Source organism: Sebastes umbrosus, chromosome 2, assembly GCF_015220745.1.
Source record: "Sebastes umbrosus isolate fSebUmb1 chromosome 2, fSebUmb1.pri, whole genome shotgun sequence".
Lineage (NCBI taxonomy): Eukaryota > Metazoa > Chordata > Actinopteri > Perciformes > Sebastidae > Sebastes > Sebastes umbrosus.
The window spans coordinates 18692176-18712097 of record NC_051270.1 but is presented as its reverse complement, the minus strand read 5'-3'; the positions used below and the strand labels follow the sequence as shown (position 1 = coordinate 18712097).

The 19922-nt window shown below is 42.1% G+C and overlaps 1 protein-coding gene across 4 annotated transcripts in view; it reads right to left on the bottom strand.

Moving 5' to 3' along the window:
- The window catches only part of hipk3b (homeodomain interacting protein kinase 3b), a 44228-nt gene that overhangs the window by 8253 nt on the left and 16053 nt on the right, over nt 1-19922 (bottom strand). For all 4 annotated transcript variants that reach the window (XM_037756859.1, XM_037756868.1, XM_037756879.1 and 1 more), the window contains exons 3-9: nt 10773-10896; nt 4349-4468; nt 3082-3168; nt 2431-2615; nt 2174-2333; nt 331-454; nt 114-235 (exon numbers count right to left, since the gene is read on the bottom strand). In XM_037756859.1, coding sequence (XP_037612787.1) covers nt 114-235; nt 331-454; nt 2174-2333; nt 2431-2615; nt 3082-3168; nt 4349-4468; nt 10773-10896 — 922 coding nt within the window. The remainder of the gene's footprint in view (nt 1-113; nt 236-330; nt 455-2173; nt 2334-2430; nt 2616-3081; nt 3169-4348; nt 4469-10772; nt 10897-19922) is intronic.

Sequence of the window (19922 nt, the reverse complement as noted above, 5' to 3'; positions counted from 1 at the left end):
TATCAATACGTTCACCTCGTCTGCACTTACTAATGAAGCTAAGCTGTCCCTCCATCTCAGCCTATGTTCTTTCACCTCTATTACCATCATTCCTATCCTTGCTACGCCCTTACCTGTGTGATGACTCCAGGTCTGATTTGTATGGGCTGGATGGAGGGTGCTTGAGTGACAAGAGGCACAGAGGCCTCCATTCGAACAGAGTAGCCTGTTGGTTTAGCCGTGTTGGTGGGGATTCCTGCAGGGACAATGGACAGGAAATATTTGACTTTAAGAAATTAAGTCTAACTAACCACAAAGAATAATCAACAAGTGAAATAAAGATTTAGCTACCTTGAATGGTTTGGGGACATAGAATGAGTGCCTGCTGAAATGAATCGTTGCATCCAAACTGACCACTTCCTGTCTGCAGTGATATCCCAGGGTGCATCACTGATGTAGCAGATTGGGCTAATCCCTAAAAAAAAGGAAAAAAGGGATATGATTGGACTTCTGAGGTATTACAATGATCAACAATAGCATTAAAGAGCCAGTAGATGGCGACACCCCTGTCAAGAGTGGTCTGTATTTCAGCCAGACAGAGCCAGGGGGCCTGTACTGAGAGATTAGTGGGTTAGTCAGCTTCTTTTAGGCATAACCCTGGCATTTCGGTTGAAAAACAGTTGCTCACTTGGCTAATCTGTGGTAGATCACCATCATAACCTCGAACACATGGCTGATCTATTCCAGAGGAAGTTCAGGGTACTGAATCAAACTATATCCAAGGCCAACTTGCTTACTAATCAACTCCCTGGAAAAACTGGAGCCACTGTGCTTAAAGGGATCCATTAGGCAAAAGAAAATATGTCTTGATCAATACTTTCATCTCATTAAAATGCTGCTTGTGATTTGCTGATATTACATATGATTGGACTCTTTTTTTTATATGAACACGCTAATAATCTGATTAACCAATTTACCAGGCTCACCGAGGTTAGATTCATTTAAATAGTTGGATGACTAAAAGGTCGTCACACAATGTTGAACTTACTGTTTGAGACAGGCCTGAGGGCTAAACAAAGAACAGTTAAGCATGTGCCTCTGCTTCACTACTCAGGCTGCTCTCGTGCCTGGCTATAATCACATTTATTGAATAACGAGAACTAGGCCTATATTGTTCTGTTACAGCTTCTGCATGTAGCCCAACCCCCCCCCCCCCCCACCCCATACACATGATAGTAAACACAAAGCAGCCTTTCAGAGGAAAATACTAAAAAAGCCACCACATGTTCTTGTTAAATTCTTCTGAAGAAGAAAGATTTACCATTTACTATACTGCTCCATGGAAACAGACATTTATAGCTGAGCAGTTTTATTGCATAGAGTGTGACCAGTTAATCTTTCATCAGGTTTCAATTCTGAATAGGAATGAGAGATATAATATTATCCTTGTGTCTGTGTACACATATGTCATCACCATTGGTCATCCTTTCACATTTCATCCTCAGAGTAGTGGCTTTTTGCATAGACTTTGAGATGTTTTGCATTATAAAGATCCAAAAAAAGGGTCAGCTCCTTTTTTTCCTCAGCAACAACGCTGATTTGCACCGTTGCCATGACCTCAGAAACATGACGTGATTTTGTTGCCATGACAGCGGTGCTAGGACGCAATAAGACGGGGCGAGTCGGCATACACGAAAGCAATAAAGGCGAGGAAATTGTCTACATGATCAGTCTTCACAGGAGCAGATGAACAGAACAACACATTGCATGTCAATGACCCACACCATCTGTGATTATTCCATCACTCAGATATTGAGATATTTTCCTCAATTTCCAGTTCAGGAAACAAGAAAATTGTGTATGTGTGTCTATGTATGTACACACACACACAGAGATCACAGATACCAACTTATTGGTTGGTTCCTTTGTTGTTTTCAGTTTGGTTTGTTTGTCTGTTTGTCAACAGGATTACAGGAAAACTAAAGGACCAATTTTTAACTTTTTAAGGGTATAGCGTGGGCCAAGGAACCCATTCAATTTTTGAGCGGATTGACCTTGGCGGAGGTCTGCGCTCTTCAAGCTCCCTTCTAGTTGTGAAATGTTTTAATTCCCTCATTTAAAGATTACTGTGTATACATGTATTAACACCCCCCACCACACAGATCACGATGCAAACACATCCTGAACGACTTACTTGAGCGTGGACACCGGTAATCTTGCTGAATGGGTGGTTGACGGAGGCAGCGGCGGTTGTGGTCACAGGTCTGATGAAAGGCCCTTTGTTTCTGTTGGCCGCCTCGTATGCACTGGGACGAGTCCAGCAAACATCCATGATGTGGAAACATGACTTCACACTACAGGCAAAGAGGAGTGACACAGAGAGAGAGTTGAAGTTGTGGAGAAAGGTCAAAATGACAACATGTCTGAAAATCTGAGGTTAAGTGGACTCACTGGTTGCTATGGGGAAAGTCGAGCAGGTGTTGCATCGTCACAAAGGGGTGGCTGAGAGCTTCGGCAGGGGTAATCCTCTCTTCTGCATCAATCAACAACATGTTCTTCAGCAGGCCCACAAACTCCCGACGGTCTGTCTTCTCCGCCAATAAGTCACTACCTTCCAGATTCATCACCAAGTTCACCTGGAAGACAAACATTTTACTGTTAAAACTAGTGGTCAAAACAACTGTTCATCAACAGAATTACATATTGAAAGAACAGTACGCTCTGTGTATGATGAATCAAAGGATGTTTTGATGGCAATTTCCTAGGAAAGATAAGCAATTCGTCATGAACATGAATTCTCAAGAATCTAGCATTGATGGTTGCCTGGGGAATTTCCACCCGCGGTGTATTTTAACAGAGTATAGTGAGTGAAACCTGAAGCTTCATTTTTTTTAATTTGTGTTTAGCATTTAACTGAAGGGAAGTTAAGCTTAGAGGTGCTCTTTTCTTTCCCAGAAATAAGATGTGTATTCTGTTCAGACAGCTGTGGGTGTACTTCCTCTGGTAAAGACACAGTAGCCTACATCCTCTAAACAACATTTGATGTTGAACTTCCTCTGAAGTCCTGTTAGGTACATTTGTGGTCCGAGCAGCTGAACATACGTGCGCTATGTCATCCAAACAGCTGAAGATGTACTTCCTGGCTTCCTTTGATTTCATCCCCGTCTCCGTCTCATGCTCATCTGTTGACTACAGAAAGAAAAAATGTTTAGTGAGGCCACAAGCACTGAATTCAGCAAAGCATTTGCAGTGCTCAGTTATGTTATGATTTTAATAGTTTTATGTTGCTATAAACTTGTTCATTCATGCTATGTAAGAAAAATTGGAAAAACCTGCATATTCACAATTTCATATTCCAAAGTAGGGAGACAGGGTGAGTATTCCCATGACTCGTGCTCCCAAATTGCATAGAGACAGATCACAATTAAGACCTGCCCACACCGGAGGGGAAAACAATTCATTGCTCTCCATTGACTCTGTATTGCAAGAAGGTGCTTCCTTGTCATGTCTTGACAGAAATGCCTAAAAGCTGCTTTGTGGTTGGATGCATTACCAACATGGTAAAGAACCCAGAACAAATGTTTTATAAGCTGCCGAACTGAAAAACTGAGGATACAGTCAATAAAACGTGAGGCATCAGCAGGAAGAATGGGAAAACTGTGGGATCCCTACACTGAATACGCCTAACGTTACATGTGCAGCAAGCATTTTGTCCAAATGTCAGTTTTAGGCCAACCATATTTATCTGTAACTACCTGTAAGTTAAGCTAAAGCATTTGACAGTATGCAACTTGTGGAATGTGGATACATCAGAAAGCTATGCAGTATTATGCTTACAAGTCATACTGCAAGCTAACTACAGTAACTTGATAACACATAGCTAACATTAGCTCGCGAATAGCTAACTTGTCCACATCAACTTCACTCCTTGTCGACAGAGTGCTAAAATAATCCTTTGACATGCAGAAATCGTATGTTTTTAATTAGCTGCAGGCATTTTGTAAACGTTTCAGGTGGGCATGGTTTTCAGAGGATGACGCATTGCGCTCTGTCTCTATTGCCTCTTCCTCAGAAAAATGTCATTGTAGAATTCTAAGCAGATTCACAGGATGTGGAGCAATGTGACTGTGAGTTTCATATTTTCTTTGGCTTAATCATCTTTCTTTCCGCAAAGCTATCATTGCTTCTTTAGTTGGAACTGCAGTCTTTGTTTGCCCAGAGGGAGGACGAAAATATTTGTTGACTGAGTTAGAGCTGACCTATGACTTTCACAAACAGCTTTTAGTGAAGCAAAACAAGGGTAGTGGTTTGGAATAAAATGGGAATAAGCCAGTTTGCCATATTTTGCAGGTGTGTAAATACTCCTCACCTTTATTCTCCATGCTGTATAAGGTGAGTCGGACTCTCTGTGAAAGAACCGCGCTGTCTTTGTCCCCGCATTCAATAAATGTTCCCCTGGCACACCTTGTGTCTGAGAGATGTAGCGAACCTGTTGGAGATAAGGAGGGAAGCGAGGAAGAAAAAAGGAAAAAATAATATCAACAGAAGAAGAAATATATCTTGTAGCTAAAGAAAAAGCAATTTTCATTGGTTTAAGTTATACCATTTTATATTAAATTATCAACATTTGTCTTTATTCTAAACATGTCCTTTCAACAATGAATGCTGTTTTTCCACTGTTACTGTTCATTTCTCCATCATCCACACACTCTCTCCGAAAACACGTCACTGGAGCACTTTACACTGACTGTACTCTTTTATGTACTGATCTTTTACAAGGTAACTCACGGCGACGTCACACTAAGTCCCTCAGAGTTAAAGTAACTGCGTGTGTGGATGTGTACATAGTGACGACAGCTGCAGAGACCTTGAATATGGCACATTCCTGACAAATGGCTAGACCCAAATAAGACCCTTGTACTGACTGTAGCGTGTGTTTTTGATCTCTGACAGGTGTCAGGGTCTTTTCATGTACACTTTCATAACAAGGTTCCTACAGTCTCAATGCCAAATGCTTTGCTGGGTAATGATGCTCGTCAGTCAGACGCTGAGGGGCAAAGAGTGTCACGCACAGGTTTATGAGAGGAGACCGGTGAGAAGCCTGGCTGACGTCAATCACACCGGAGTGTAAAGGACAACGACCATTAGAGTTCCGGCGCTGCTCAGAAGCAAAGAGCCACACATTGGGAGAATGGGGAGGATCATGAAGGAGTCACTGGACACATTCAAATGGAGCAGAGATCTCAACTTCTCTTTGAAATACACAAATCTAGATGCAAGGCAGACAAACATGTCCTCACCCCTTTAATTATATGAAGTTTTCCAGCCTGCTAAATGTGAATGAGTGAGTTTGTGAGTGAGTTCCATGAGGCACCTCACATCTAAAAAGTAGGACTGTCAAAGTTAACGCAATAATAACGTGTTAACGCAAATTTGCTTTAACAGCCCTAATTTCTTTAACGCATTAACCCAACCGATTTTTCGGAGGTTGTAGCGGGCTCAGTTTTAAAGCTGGAGTGAAGATACTGGTATCATATGAAACTAGAAAACCTAAGAAATACATTGGTACCATCCATCTCATACTAGCTGGAACTAGCCAGCATTAGGTTAAATATTGCTCCAAACTTACGCTAAATTTTGGCGAGGATAAACTGTCTTAGCCATTTCCAAAGGGTCCCTTGACCTCTGACCTCAAGATATGTGTATACAAATGCGTTCTATGGGTACCCACGAGTCTCCCCTTTACAGACATGCCCACTTTACGATAATCAGATGCAGTTTGCGGCAACTCATAGTCAAGTCAGCACACTGCAGCACACAATGTTTTTGTCGGAAGCTACTCATGTGTTGATCTTCAAGTTGCTCCTCCTGGCCAATGTGATGCTTAAGCAGCAGGCTTGTATCAGTCTGTTGCTGAGGTGCAAATACTGCAATGTGTCTGTGTTTGTGTGGGTGGGACCTAGGCTATGTTAGTTTGGCTATTAGATGAGTTTATGACCAACCAATGCATTCATTGGGATTCTGTCAGCATGCTTGATGAATGTCGTCTGCTAAGAAGACATTTAGATGGGATGGGGGAGATCACCTCGCTTATCTCAAAGGCACACTAACATCCAAATATCATAAAACACTTTATGTCACTGTCCATTCCTCCCTTTTGGATTTGCTCTTTCCTTCAGTCATTAATTTCCCAGTACATTCTGATTTACGTCACCAAAAATCGCATTCTTTCACATTCACTATTCATAACGTAGTCAAGGATTACTGACAGTCAATTCCAACAAAGATTCCCCTGAAAGTACACTGACTAAATTCCCCTCATTTCATGTCCATGATATAGCTGTAGGTGCTGTAGTTCAGCATCATCATATAAACAGAAACAGACTCACAAAAACAACACAGCCAGTGTGTGTGTGTGTGTGGGTGGGAAAATTCTTGTGACGGGAAAACCCTTATTTTTCCTGGAAGGCGTGTCTCTGCAGAGATCTCACAAACCAGTGAGATCACTGGTGCAAAGCTAAAGCGCCACAAAACAACTATCTAACAAGCCCGGGCCTGCTGCAGAGCAGACAGGAAGCACAGGCACCATTTATTTTATGGCGGTCCAGATAAAACAATACACGCCATAAAAAATGCATTTCAATGATATCACTCACTGCAATAAATAAAAGTACATCACAGCTTAGACTAATGTACCCACATCCTCCTACCTCCCCGGTGTACAATGAATCTCTTCCACATTTTTTGGACATTGGGATATAGCAGCTTGTACCAGTTTACAAACAGGAAAATTCCTTCTGGAGCCTTGCCGCTTTCCAACCCCCACTAACCCAAATCCTTTTTGCTTCCACTGACCCTGCCTACATCCTCTTATTCTTACAGATCCTCCAGGTTGCCAGCGAGGTCAAGCCCCAAAGGAAAAAACAAACACATAATTTTGGTTTCTGCAATATTGTGCTCTGACCCCCATGATTGCACCACAGTGCCTAAGAAAGAGACAGTGGGTGTTAAAGACGGCATAAAGATAGATGTATGAGAAATGGAGTCATACCCAAGACTAAAGCATCTGGGCTAATCATAGCCACTCATAACGAGACATGATGATGCTGAATCGTGAGGTTTGTCACATCAAAGAGGTGAGAGCCTCGTGCTCTACTAGTGAAGTAAAAGATGGTGTGACTGGGGGATGAGGTAAGGAGAGGGGAGGAAGGGAGGAGGAGGAGTCCGAGTTATAAATACAATATGCTGTGTGGCATGGAACAAGACCCCTCGCAGAAAGATAAGAAGAAGAAAAGGGGGACGAAGGGGGTGGCAACCACTCAGTCAGCTCCAGCCAGATCACCCTGTGGCCCCTGGACGACACCTCACACCAGCAGTCAGCTGCTGAGCTGTTTACTGGCATACAGTCAGTTGGCTATTTATTTTAGGAGATACAAAATTACAAGCTTTCTATTTTGAAGTTCTGTTACGTAATATATAAATATATGTCTTCAAACTCACTTCAAAGTCTTGTTTTGCTTGTAGAAGCCAATTTATGATTGCAGATGCACTCTGAAATGGTGTAAAGCTAGAAAGTAATATCCACAAACTGCTGGTTTGATGCTAGAAAAAACCAAGGATGTAGGGCTGTGCAATTAATCAAATTTCAATTTCAATTATGACTGTGGCTTCCGTCGATTATGAAAACGAGAACAAGACATAAAACGATTATTGTGTCGCATTCCTTTTTGCAATGACGCTCTCGTTTTGTCTTGAGTTATAAATCCAGCGCACTGCTTTCATTTCGCCCCGCACGGTGGGTCAGTGACGGATGCTACCCGGCGCTGGCTGGCCCTCGCCGGCTGCATTTCCACCGTGGTCTGCAGCGACTGGCTCTAGGTCGGCTTGGAAAGGCTCGGGGTGAAAGTGGTGCTTTATAGCACCCGTCGCCCGGACCTCACCGCTTATTGCTCGCTGTGGCCTCTCTCGCTGTGGGGAGGGACAGAGCCTCCTGCTCCCGGCACGACTGCCAACCGGGGCGGACTCTCCTCTGTGCGGCGATGTTGGCAAAACTTTCCGGCCCGTCTGGAAACACAGTCCCAGTCTCGTTTATCATGCTTTGTGGGGGATTATTTTGCCATTTCATCACAAATAATATCTATAACTAATGTGTTTATGATTTATCCTTATTTATCCTAGAGATGTATTTTGCAACCCAACGTGTTCGATAATCTTGATCTCAATATTGACCAAAATAATCGTGATTATGATTTTTGCCATAATCGAGCAGCCCTACAAGGATGTCCATTTATATCAAATCATGTTGGAGCAGCTATTTTTTTTTTTTACCATACACATTTTTAACATCAAACATGTCTGAATAGAAAGGATGGTGCTTTGCTTCAGCTAAATCATTTGACTTCTAAAAGTAATTCTACGTCATTTGACATCACGTTTTTCTGTCACTGATAGAGCTGTGAATGACTATGAGAGACAGAGGATGGGCGGACAAGTATGAGTTTGTGTTCTTGAAGCTATTCAATTTCTCTGAAATACTTTAAAAACCATAATAACTGATGATTAATTTGAAAGAATAGAACTTGTGTAGGACTGGACCCGAATATTTGACTAATCAGATGTCCGTTAGTTGGTAGGTATTTGGTTTTCAATTTTGGGATTAGTGTGATTGTGGATTGTGCATTGGTTTCCCACCCAAATAAAGTCTATGTGGTGGAAACCCTGCATGCTCAGCACCGGGCTGCTTTGCCCATTCCATGACCAAATTGAGAACCCTGCCTGCCAGTGGGCCGCATGGCAAAGAGAGACAGTATTTCCCATGTGGGGTGGGTGTCAAAGCATAGTTCAGTCACAGAACATGGATTCAGTCTCTCAAAGGCACAGGGGGCAAAAACAGGGATCCTCCAGGGTGGGCTTCCGACTCTACTACATAACCATTCTGCTAAAACGGGCCGGGGTGGTAAGTTGAGTCATCCCAGAGAACATCCAGAGCTTAAAATTCACTGCAGATATTTTAATTGGCAAACAATAGACGGTAACATGAGAGGTGCAAGATCAAACACGCTGAAATCTAATGCTACGAACTCTTGCTTTCTCTCTATAGATTACTCACGCCCTCTACCGCAATTCACCATCCGTGTTGTTTACACTCTATTTACAAATTCAGTCCCCCGTTTACATACAGTAGGTTCTGATCTCTATCTGATAAGTACTTCAATCCACAGGTTCCTTCTCACCTGTTAACTTGCTTTTATTTAATTGTCTCTCACACTCATTATCTATGCCAGCGTTATCCCATCCACCCTCGTCAACCCCATCAGCTCCAAGCAGTCCCTTACTAAATTAAGGAGGCTCCCCCCAGATATCTCTAGAGCAAGCCTTGCGACATGCTGACTGGCTCCTGCAAAAACAGATTCATCATATTTAGACTGGTGGTGCTGCGCTCAAGTCAAATCTCTTTCGGAGGTGTTGAGTTATCTCTCTTGTCTCAGTCCTGGGGAGAGTGAAAAATGATGCCTGGCCATAAAAATACTTTGGTTTGAGTGCAGCGTGCAGCAGGGCTGAGTGCTGTAATGTAGGGTGCTGCATGGGACACAGCAGGATCTGACTGAGGCCCTGTTGGCAGGCTTTGAGTAGATAGGACTCCAGGGCAGAGGGAAAGCAGCTCAACATAAGCCCAGATCAGTCTAGTCCTGGGAAGACACTGTCAGGGCTACGCGGAGAGGGGCAGACATCCAACAGCTCCTAATAGACATACCATCAATCACAATAATATGCCTTTCTGCTCACTGTCACAGACGCCAGCTGATGCAATCCTCAGGGTACGTACGTCACCAAGGAAGCAGTAAATACTGCACTAATTTGTTACTGTAAAGTCACTTGAACCCTCAGTCTCTTCCTTCATTCAAACAATCCATCACCGTCTTTCTTTCCGTGTGTAATTATGCACAAAAGTTTTTCTTTCCCAAAAGTTTCCTCTCCCTCCTATCCATGTCACCCTCATACAGAAAATCCCTTCAGCACCCTTAAAACGGCGTTAGCCCTGGATCTCACACGGATTAAAATAACAGATTTTTCCTACTGTACACACTGTGACAATGTTGTATTCTTGTCCTAGCTTCAAGCCATCTGTCTTAAACTCTGCTGCTGAACGTCCCGGTCTGCCTTTTTAAGGCTTTGTCAGCTTCTCTTCCCAACTGAATCTTTGTAACACGTCTTTTGGGAGATTTACACTAAAGTGGCCATGGATCACATGTCCCGCAAACCTCAACAGTGGGAGCCACGTCTGAGTCAGTAACCTGAGGCAAGTCTGTAATAAAAAAGCTGGATTAAACGCAAAGTCAAAAAGAACACACTGAACCCATTCCTCTGTGGGTTGCCTTGATTGTTAAGTGTAGGGAATAATGGAAAACAGAGGAGAAAAAGAAGAAAAGAGGGACAGAGAGGAGACCAGGAAAATAACTGGTTGGGTGGAAACAGAGGGTGTTATACTACTTAGACAGCCACATGGGCAGTGTGGTCATGGGGGGGTGACCTATGGGAGAAAAGGCTGTAGAAAGGGTAAAACCTATGAATAGAGGGAAGGCCCACTGAGCCAGAGGAAACCAGTTTCCATGTGGAGATGGTACAGAGAGGAGAGACTGAGTCATGGAAGTTGGGACTAGAAGTAAGTTGCATATAAAACAGAAAGGAGAGGATAGCAGGAGAGATTGAACTCCCCAAAAAATGATGAACCAAGGGCCTATGGCAGCTAAAAAGTGAGTGGTGGTGGTGGTGGTGAGAAGATGGTTGTTTACCTGGTCGTACTCCAGGGCCCCGGGGTACAGGGGCCAGCCCAGAAAAAGTTCAGCTATCACACAGCCAAGGGACCACATGTCTATGGCTTCACCAAACGGCAATCCCAAAATAATCTCTGGAGCCCTGTGGAACAGACAAAACACACAACTGTTAGTCTAAGGTCACACAATAATAACATGTAAAATGAAAACATTGAACAGTGATATACTAGTGCTAGGGGTGTAACGATTCATCTACTACATCAATGTATCGATTTACATTCCTACGATCCAACTACATCGATATCCATTTTTTCTCAATTTCACTACTGATGCATGTATTGCTCTTTGGCTTTGTAGGCTGGCGCTCATGTCTTGAGCAAATAAATATCCATTATTAGTTAATGTTGCGGAATTCCTGCTGATGGCGAGTCACATGGGAATTTGTGGTACATGTACATGTGTATCGGTGCCAAGTGACTTGTAGTCACAAGTCAGCGTTGTGCGTGAGAGTCGCCTCGCCAAGCGTCAACAGGCTGAGTCAGTGGGTTAGCAGGTCAGCCAGGCCCGGTATCAGAGCTTTGACATGCTGTTGTATCCGCTCTAGGCTGATAGGAAATAAGAAGCACGGCCACTACCTCTTTGCCTATGTGCTGGCTCACTGTCAATTCAAGTAACTCCATAATGGCACTGTAACACCATGTCACAGTGGTGACGCTGACCTGTCAGCACTAATAAAGGTAAGACATGTTGACAACTGTCAAGAACTCAGTGTTTAAGACACCACAAAGCCTAGAAACTGTGACAGTGCATTGACAGCATGATGTGGCCTGAGCTCTTTTCTGCGATACTGTACAGGAGTCGCCTCCAAGCTCATTGAAATCAGTAAGACACAATGACTCAAAGACTATCTAGCACTCAGACCAACAGTACATACCTATCAGATAATGGGGGAAACCAACCCTGTGAATTGGCTCAAATGATGAGGGATGTATGTTGAGACCTAGCAACATTTTCCCTTATTTTATGCATACAACAAGAGAGCTAGTGGATAAATCAACAATGTTGTTTATAATTTTAATAATTGTATCAATACAAATATATTGAGATCATGCTATGATAAGTATTTAAATAGTAATCATGCCCTTCTTGCCTACATAGATGATAGCATTGCTCAAAATAACTCATGAGTGAGAGAAACATGAGTGACTAACGGATGCCATTTCACTTCCGTTCAGCATATACACCAGATATACCCTCAGCAAACTATTTACCAACATGACAGAATCCAAAGGATTGAAATAATCTAAAGAACGACATGGATAAGATTTCAAGACAATTACCTCAAGTGACTACGATTGCCATTTCAGAAAGCCGGACATACCAACTAAGGCCATCCTGAGCTTTCATACCGCACGTATCTAAAAGGATCCAGCAGACAACGGCTCTATGACGTCTTTGGAGCCATATGGGACCGAATGGTGTGGGACATATGGATAGCAACGGCAAATTTAAGACCTGCTAAAATAAGTTTTAGACTTATTCCTCACATGGTCCAAACAAATGCGCGCAACAGCTGGCGCAGTAGGAAACATAGCAGCAGAAAACCAACCAGGCAGTTATGCCAACCATTTCAGCCTCACAGGCATGTCCTATTTATAAGGAACAGGTTTTCCCTGGAGGAGTAAGGAGAGAGAAGCCACATATCAACACACCATTGCATTCATGCGGACACAAGGCTAAAAGCCCAGACACACCAAACCGACATCACAGAACTGGCGGCGGCGTCGAGGGCTGACCATTGCGTCGCCTCACATCTCCTGTGTCTTAGCTAAAAAGTTGCACCCGAACACACCGCAAAGACTACAGCCAACAGCCATACCACGTATGTTCTGAACGCGTTTCAGCTGATGACGGCTTATAGCTGAAACGTGTTCGTTTACGTTTGATTGCCCAGAATAAACCAAAAAATGATCTTTATCTGTGAGTGCCGGGGATTTGTTTCTTCCGAAAAATAATAAGAGCCTTCTGTGTTTGTCCTCTTGACTTTAGTCGTTGGTTGGCTTTCTCACTAGAGCCAACGGTGCGGGAAACACCGCAAAAACTAGACTGACAGACACTCACCGATGGCCCTAAACTGTCCAACGACCGACCTGGTGTGTTGGGGCCTTAATACAGGAATACACACTAAAGCTGATCAGTACAACTTGAGCAGCACAACAAGGCATCATCGAGTTGGTCTAGTAGTTAGAGACTACTGTGTAACCAAAACCTGACAGTCTTGCCCCCTGCAACAGCCAATGCACAAGTCCATCAACAGCTCCTATTCAACTTCTGAGTTTGACAGCCTGCTGGCTCCGTCATTTCAAGACGCACCGGATAAGAGCTTCTATACAGACCTCAATAATTAGCTTTTATTAACAATCCTTCCCTATTTCTTCAAGTAAAAATAAGCCTTCTAAACGGGTCCCTACTGAGACCTTGTCAGGGATACAGTATTCTTATCCTCATGATAGACAACATTTTTAAGATTGCCCTGGGCTGTTTTCAAATAAACAACCTGGAGGAAATACTAAAAAATTAAAAATAATGATGCCAGTATAAGCTTAGGTAGTCACAGAAATAAAACCTATAACAGATCTACAGTATTTACAGGAAATTAACCAAGATGGAGACCAAGAAAAGGAAGGGATTGAAACATTCTTTCATTTCATTGTCAGATTGCCCCAAATATTATGCAAAGTGCTTCTGGACACACTGAGGATGGTTCCACGGTGTTATTTTCTTAACATGCTTTTGTTCTTTCCCTTAAATTTCCCTGCTGAATGCACAACAGCAGTGCAACATCATGTTAAGTCACAGAGTGAAATAAAGAGAGCCAGACAGAAAGCAGCAGGTCCCCCTCTCTTTGGTTTGGGGGGAGGGTGAGTCCATGTTGCCATAGTTGCACGTCCTAATCAACGCAACTCAAGCCTCACGGCCCTCCTGTGAAACCAAATCTATTTTTCCAACTTGAGGATATGAAGTACAAGCTGAGGGGCCACTGAATGCTACAGGAGCAGGAGCCTCGTGACTGTTCGCTGCCATGTGCGAGAGCTTGGGAGGGATGGACAGGTACAACAAAAAGATGAGCAAGATGGTGGACTAGTATCCCGCCGCGCATGGATGGACTCCTGCTCCATGTAACACTTAACAGGAACAAGTGGGTTTAGATAATAAATGTCACCTGATCAGGCACAAACTCATAGACAAATGCACCTTTTAGATAACTTGTGGAATAACATAATAGGTCAAGTTTAACACACAGACAAAACTGCAATTATCATACTCAATGACCAGATGCCTCATAGCTCACACCTTTACACACAACAAACAGTGATATACGTCTAAGAATAACTAATAATAATTCATGTTGATTATGAATAATGAATATTGTTGTGGATTTATACCTTATTTCATGGGCTATTTTGGACTTTAGATGTTATTATTACATACTTATATATATTAAAAAAACATAAATGAAAGAAACGAAGCATTCAAATACTGATTTGGTGGTCAGTAACCATGGCAACAGTCGAAGCTTCAAAGCATTCGGGTAAGCCCTAGATTCATTTATGAACATGATGGATGTTTGCCGGTATATGCTAAATATCAGGTTTATTATGGACTTCTCTCTCAAATTTGTGATACTTTATGCAACAACTAGGGGTGCATTAAGTAAGGGATAATGTGCAGCGAGCGGGTCATCATTGCAAAATAAAACCCTGACAGGGTGATGCATCGCGTGTACGCTGTACATTTTCCCGCTTATTACACAGCTACTTACTTAAGAAATCAATAATTTGACACAAAATGGTCCTCCATAGCAACAGTCTGTTATACATGTCATCTGTATACTGTATGTCGGCTATAAAGAAATAACAGACCGTAGAATGCTGTAATTGACCAATCCGAATAGAGCATTCAACAAGACCGTGTACTAGCACAACATCAATCTACTTTTACCATCCATTAAATGCAGTGAATCAGTTTCTAATGCTTTAATGTGCTGCAAATAGATCTTTGTGTGTAAGCGGAACATGTTTTTCCTCAATCACAAGACAAAAGGGTGCACATTAGGTGTGTTGACTGATACTCCTGCGCTGTTCAAAGGTTGGAAATGAATGACTGAGTGAGACAAGAGTTGTCTACATTATCAATGTGTTCAAAGGTTTCCATAGAGCCTCATGTGTTATCGGTGAAAAACACGTCCAGAGGCAGCAGAGGGGGGAAAAGACACATCTTCAAAGAGCTTTCTGCGCCTGCTAGCAGCGTTGCCAGACGCTCTTTTCAAAACATTCCCCACTTCACTTTTAGTTTAGAGTTTCAACCTTTCTGTCACTGTATACCATCATTTTAGAGATGCTCATTAAGTTGAAAATGGTTAAAATAATAGTTTTTTCAACAACTTGTGCTTTTAATGATTTTATTTAATAGCTTTCGGCTGACACGGTGCTATATGTAACATTTGGTTTAGGTGAGGTCACTACAGAACAAGGCCTGACTGAGAATAACAAACTCTGCATTGGCTGCTGGCTTGTCTTTAATGGAAACCATCACCAACAAACCCTAATGCACAATGCTGAGCGCAGCAGTAACAGCAGGCCCAGCACGGGGCACACCACTGTGCCAAGTATAACCCGCCCACACTGCAGGTATGATATTCAGCAACAATCACAGTATAAAACCCAAACAGGCAAGAGCAATGGTACGATTTGGTTGCCATTTTTTCTCCTCACAGCCTAAAGCTTCCACTTTGTGGACAGGCTCCTCTGACCAATGAAAACAAGTCTTTCCTGGTCAACAAGTTCAACTGTTCACTCCTTCACCTCAAACAGCTGCTTCCCTTCTTCCATCCATCTCTTCTTTTTCTCCCTCTTTGTTTGTCTGTCTCTCATCCACAAAGAGGCTGAGGCACAAGGCAATGTTATGTTAGTAGAACCAACATAAACATGATGCATGGCGAGATCCCAAAACACACAGTGTACCGGTGCACAGAAATGGTTGACCAAGAGGTTCAGAAGAACTCCTCTTATAATCAGGAAATGGATAAACATTCAAACATGTTTCTTTAACCAAGGTTGCATTTTTATGTCTTCACTATTCATAATGTCAATTGAAAATTTTAGTTCATGAAGTTCTGCTAGTGTGTCTCCAGTTGCTTTGGAACAACAGAAATAGGCTTACACAAGATTAAAGATGCAAAAAAAATATTAAAAAGTAAATACAGCGCCGCCAAGTATGTCAATAGTACTCTCCTCATAGTAAGGACGCCAGTTTTGCACACTGTCCTAAAGGCGCAGACACACAGAACCAACATCGAAGACCTAACGGCAATGAAGGCTGATCATTGCGATGCCTCATGTCGCAGGTGTCTTGGCTGAAAAGTTGCACTTGAACGCACCTCAAAGAGTACAGCCATTGGCCAACTACCACGTACGTTCTGCGCCTGCTTGAGAGGAAATAACTCTCCACACCAGCAGGTCGCGGTCGTCTGTATTTGTCATTCAAAGAGAAAAACCGGAAGGCCAAGGACGGCAGATATAAGCCGTTGTTATGATACGTACATGAAATATAGCGGCATTTGCCGACCATTTCCACACCACTCTCACTCAGCTTCATTCAAAGTGGTCGTTGTGAAAATATCTGTGTGTTGGAACGATCAGATGAGATGAAGATGAAAAATGAGAAGAGCCTACTAAGTTTGCCGTCTTGACTTTACTCATTTGCTTGCTTTCATCACTTCCGTTTCTCTTCTCGTGCACTGTTTCGTTTTTGCTGAACAGCCAATCAGAGTGATTTCTCTCACCGAAGAGCTCCGCTGCCAATTCAACATGATGAATCGGCCGAAAAACCTCAGACACGGACAGACTAGAGTCAATGGTGCGGGACACACTGCAAAAACTAAGGCGACACCGACAGCCCTAAATTGTCCAACGATCGACTGTCGGCTTGGTGTGTCGGGGCCTTAACTATGAACAAATCTGTCTTATGGCTCTATCACTGCCTGGCTTGCTGGCTAACATTTAATACAACAATTTGAGTTGTTTGAAAGTGTATTTTTAACTTTTGACAGTGGCTAACTGTTCCCTTTAATTTTAGTATTCGTGTCAAGCTAGGCTAAATATACCTCAGACATCTCTATACTGTACTCTATACTGGATAGAGTATTATTGTTCTTCTCTGACTGAGATAGCAAACAAGCATATTTCCCAAAATGTCAGTGTTCCTTTGATATGCTTTTCTTCAGTTGTATCATATTTTTATCTCAGCTGAAAAAACAAAACAGTGTAGATGCGAGTGATGTTCTTTGCAAGAAGGGCCATGACAGAGCAGAGAAATTATCTCCATCTCTATTTCTTATTCATGGCCATTATCTCACAGTCCAAAAATAGTTCTCTGATCCTCCCTGCTCTGTCCTCACAGGGAGGAACGGGGTGTAAAGTGGCATCCAACCAGCTCACGCAGAGAACAGCAAATAAGGGTGGCTACACAGGGAGGGCGTCATTGTCATTGCATGTTTACGCAGGCCTTTCAGTAAGCTTGTTCTGATAAATCTACTAATTTGGGCTACACTGCAGTTGGCATAAGCTTGGCCACAAAGACAAACTGACTCACAGTGACTCCATGATGGAAGTATGGAGCTTTACCGCACGTCTCTTCCAGGAACTGTAATTCCACACACTCTCAGGGCACTCTGCATTATTCAGAGGAACACAGAGGCAGTGCAGCACAGGCGGATGTAGCACTTGCACTCTGATCTGCCCAGACCTTAGATTAAGGATACAAGGCTTTAGACACGTTTTACAGATGTTAACCATTCAATGTGCTGACATGGAGCCAGTGTTTAAGAAAGACTTCATTTTCCAGCTCAGGTGGACTGAGCTTCTTCTCTACCTTTTTGCTGTTTGAATCAAAGTATTTTGAATTCAGCTGTACAAGATAACAAGAACCCTTGCCTTAAAAATAAAAGGGGCAATTTTAAAACAATGTCATTCAAAGCCATTGCGGACTTTTGGAGTCCTCCAAACCAACAAACCAACAAACCAACAAACCAACAAACCAACGCGGTGAAAACATAACTTCCTTCCTAGGCGTTCGGCCTTGTTGGAGGTAACAAACATGCTTTTGTAATTTTATGAGGAAACAAATTATTCTAATGATGTTAAAGTAATAATCTCTAAGATTCACATTTAAATAAATGTATATTAAGTCACTATCTATCGCCGAATGCGGTAACACAATGGTGATTGAGCCTATGGCCCACTGTTGAAAGACCTTGCATCTGCAGTATTACAAACTGGGCAACACTGTCTGGATCTCTGGGAAGTGGGGATCCAAAAACACACTTGCAATTATCACTTTTCGTCAGGTGCCACCAAAGAGGACGAAACAGAGATCTTCAAGGTTGTAACTTTTAAACAAAGCCAACAAACAACCCACAAATTATTAAATCAACAAAAATCTCTTTTAAGTCTAACATTTACCAGAATGCATGGTAAACGGAGCAATCAGCAATTTACAGCCTTGACAACTGTTGCCAACTACATGGCCTTAGTCATGAAGGATGCCGTTTTCAAGGTGAAGTCTCACAAGTACTTCATGGACATTACACACCAAAGCCATTCATTTATGAAAATACCACCAAGGACATACAGGCTTTCATTTTCCTCTGTTATTATGTTATGTTATGTTTGTTAAACTACCAACTCAAACCAGGCATGCCGGAAAGGCTGGCATCACAGCACACTGTGCTGGACTGTGTCTGTCCACTGTGGTATTATCATTAATTCTGCAAGATTATTCTAACAATATTTGTACTATAACACACTGGCCAAAGCCCACAATTAAATGCTAAGTGAGTCAAGTTTGCACACATTTAATGTAACACAAAAACTAATTTGCAGCTTTGCAAGAGGACAGCCAAACTGCTCTTTCATAAAAAGAGTTCTTAGCTGCTCTGGTTCACTGCAGCAGTTCTTGCTATTCATACCAGCAACATATTATATTAAAACAATGTGACCATTGGCACAACACCAGCAAAGTAATTTGTTGCAGCTGGAAATAAGAAACGGTGTAGGTCAGCATGTGACACAGATTGGCAAAACAACAAGTTCAGCAATGTGATCAGCAATGAGCCTTTAGCATGTGAGCACGAGTTTGAGATATTCTGGTAAACCTTAAGGGAGTTGCTTCTGTCACAGATCCAACATGAAGTTAAAAAATGTATTATTATCAATAGGGATACTGATTTGACACAGCATCAAAGTGGACTGAAAACCAAATGATCACGTCTTGTTAACAAAATACAAGATGTTGCAAAAAACACCATCATGAGAACTAACCGTGATGCATAATTTAGGTTCTTGCTAACTGACAGACTGAAAGCTACTTAGGTCATAAGAATAAATACCTCGAAACACTCATTAGCCTGAAACCCAAAGAAGTACACGGTTCATAAAAAGGGAGACTCTTGTGTGCCCACAAGTTTCGAAGGGGGATTACTTGCTCATTCAGTAAAAATGCCAGAGTCAGACCTACTTTTTAGGGAAATGGTAATCTAGTAGTCTTAGTCCAAATATTCCATGTGTGGAAAGGAGAATGAACTACAGCTTGTGGTTTACATAGAGGAACTGGTCCATCTTGGACAATCTAGAGTTGACCTTTCCAGACCTTTTCAGCCTTTCTATGTCTATGCTTAATTGTTACATACTGGAACACACAACAAACAAATAAGTGTTAACTGTAATAATGCAAAATGGTCTAATGCAATAAATTCTTAATTAGGGTTGCAACGATTAATCGATTAGTTGTCAACTATCAAATTAATCTGAAACTATTTTGATAATCAATTAATCGGTTTGAGTAATTTTTTAAGAAAAAAAAAAGTCAAAATTTTGTGTTGTGAATATTTTCTGGTTTCTTTACTCCTCTATGACAGTAAACTGAATATCTTTAGGTTGTGGACAAAACAAGACATTTGAGGAAGACATCTTGGGCTTTGGGAAACACTGATCAATGTTTTTCATCATTTTCTGACATTTTAAAGACCAAACAACTAGCTGATTAATCAAGACAATAATCTACAGATTAATCGACAATGAAAATAATGGTTAGTTGCAGCCCTATTCT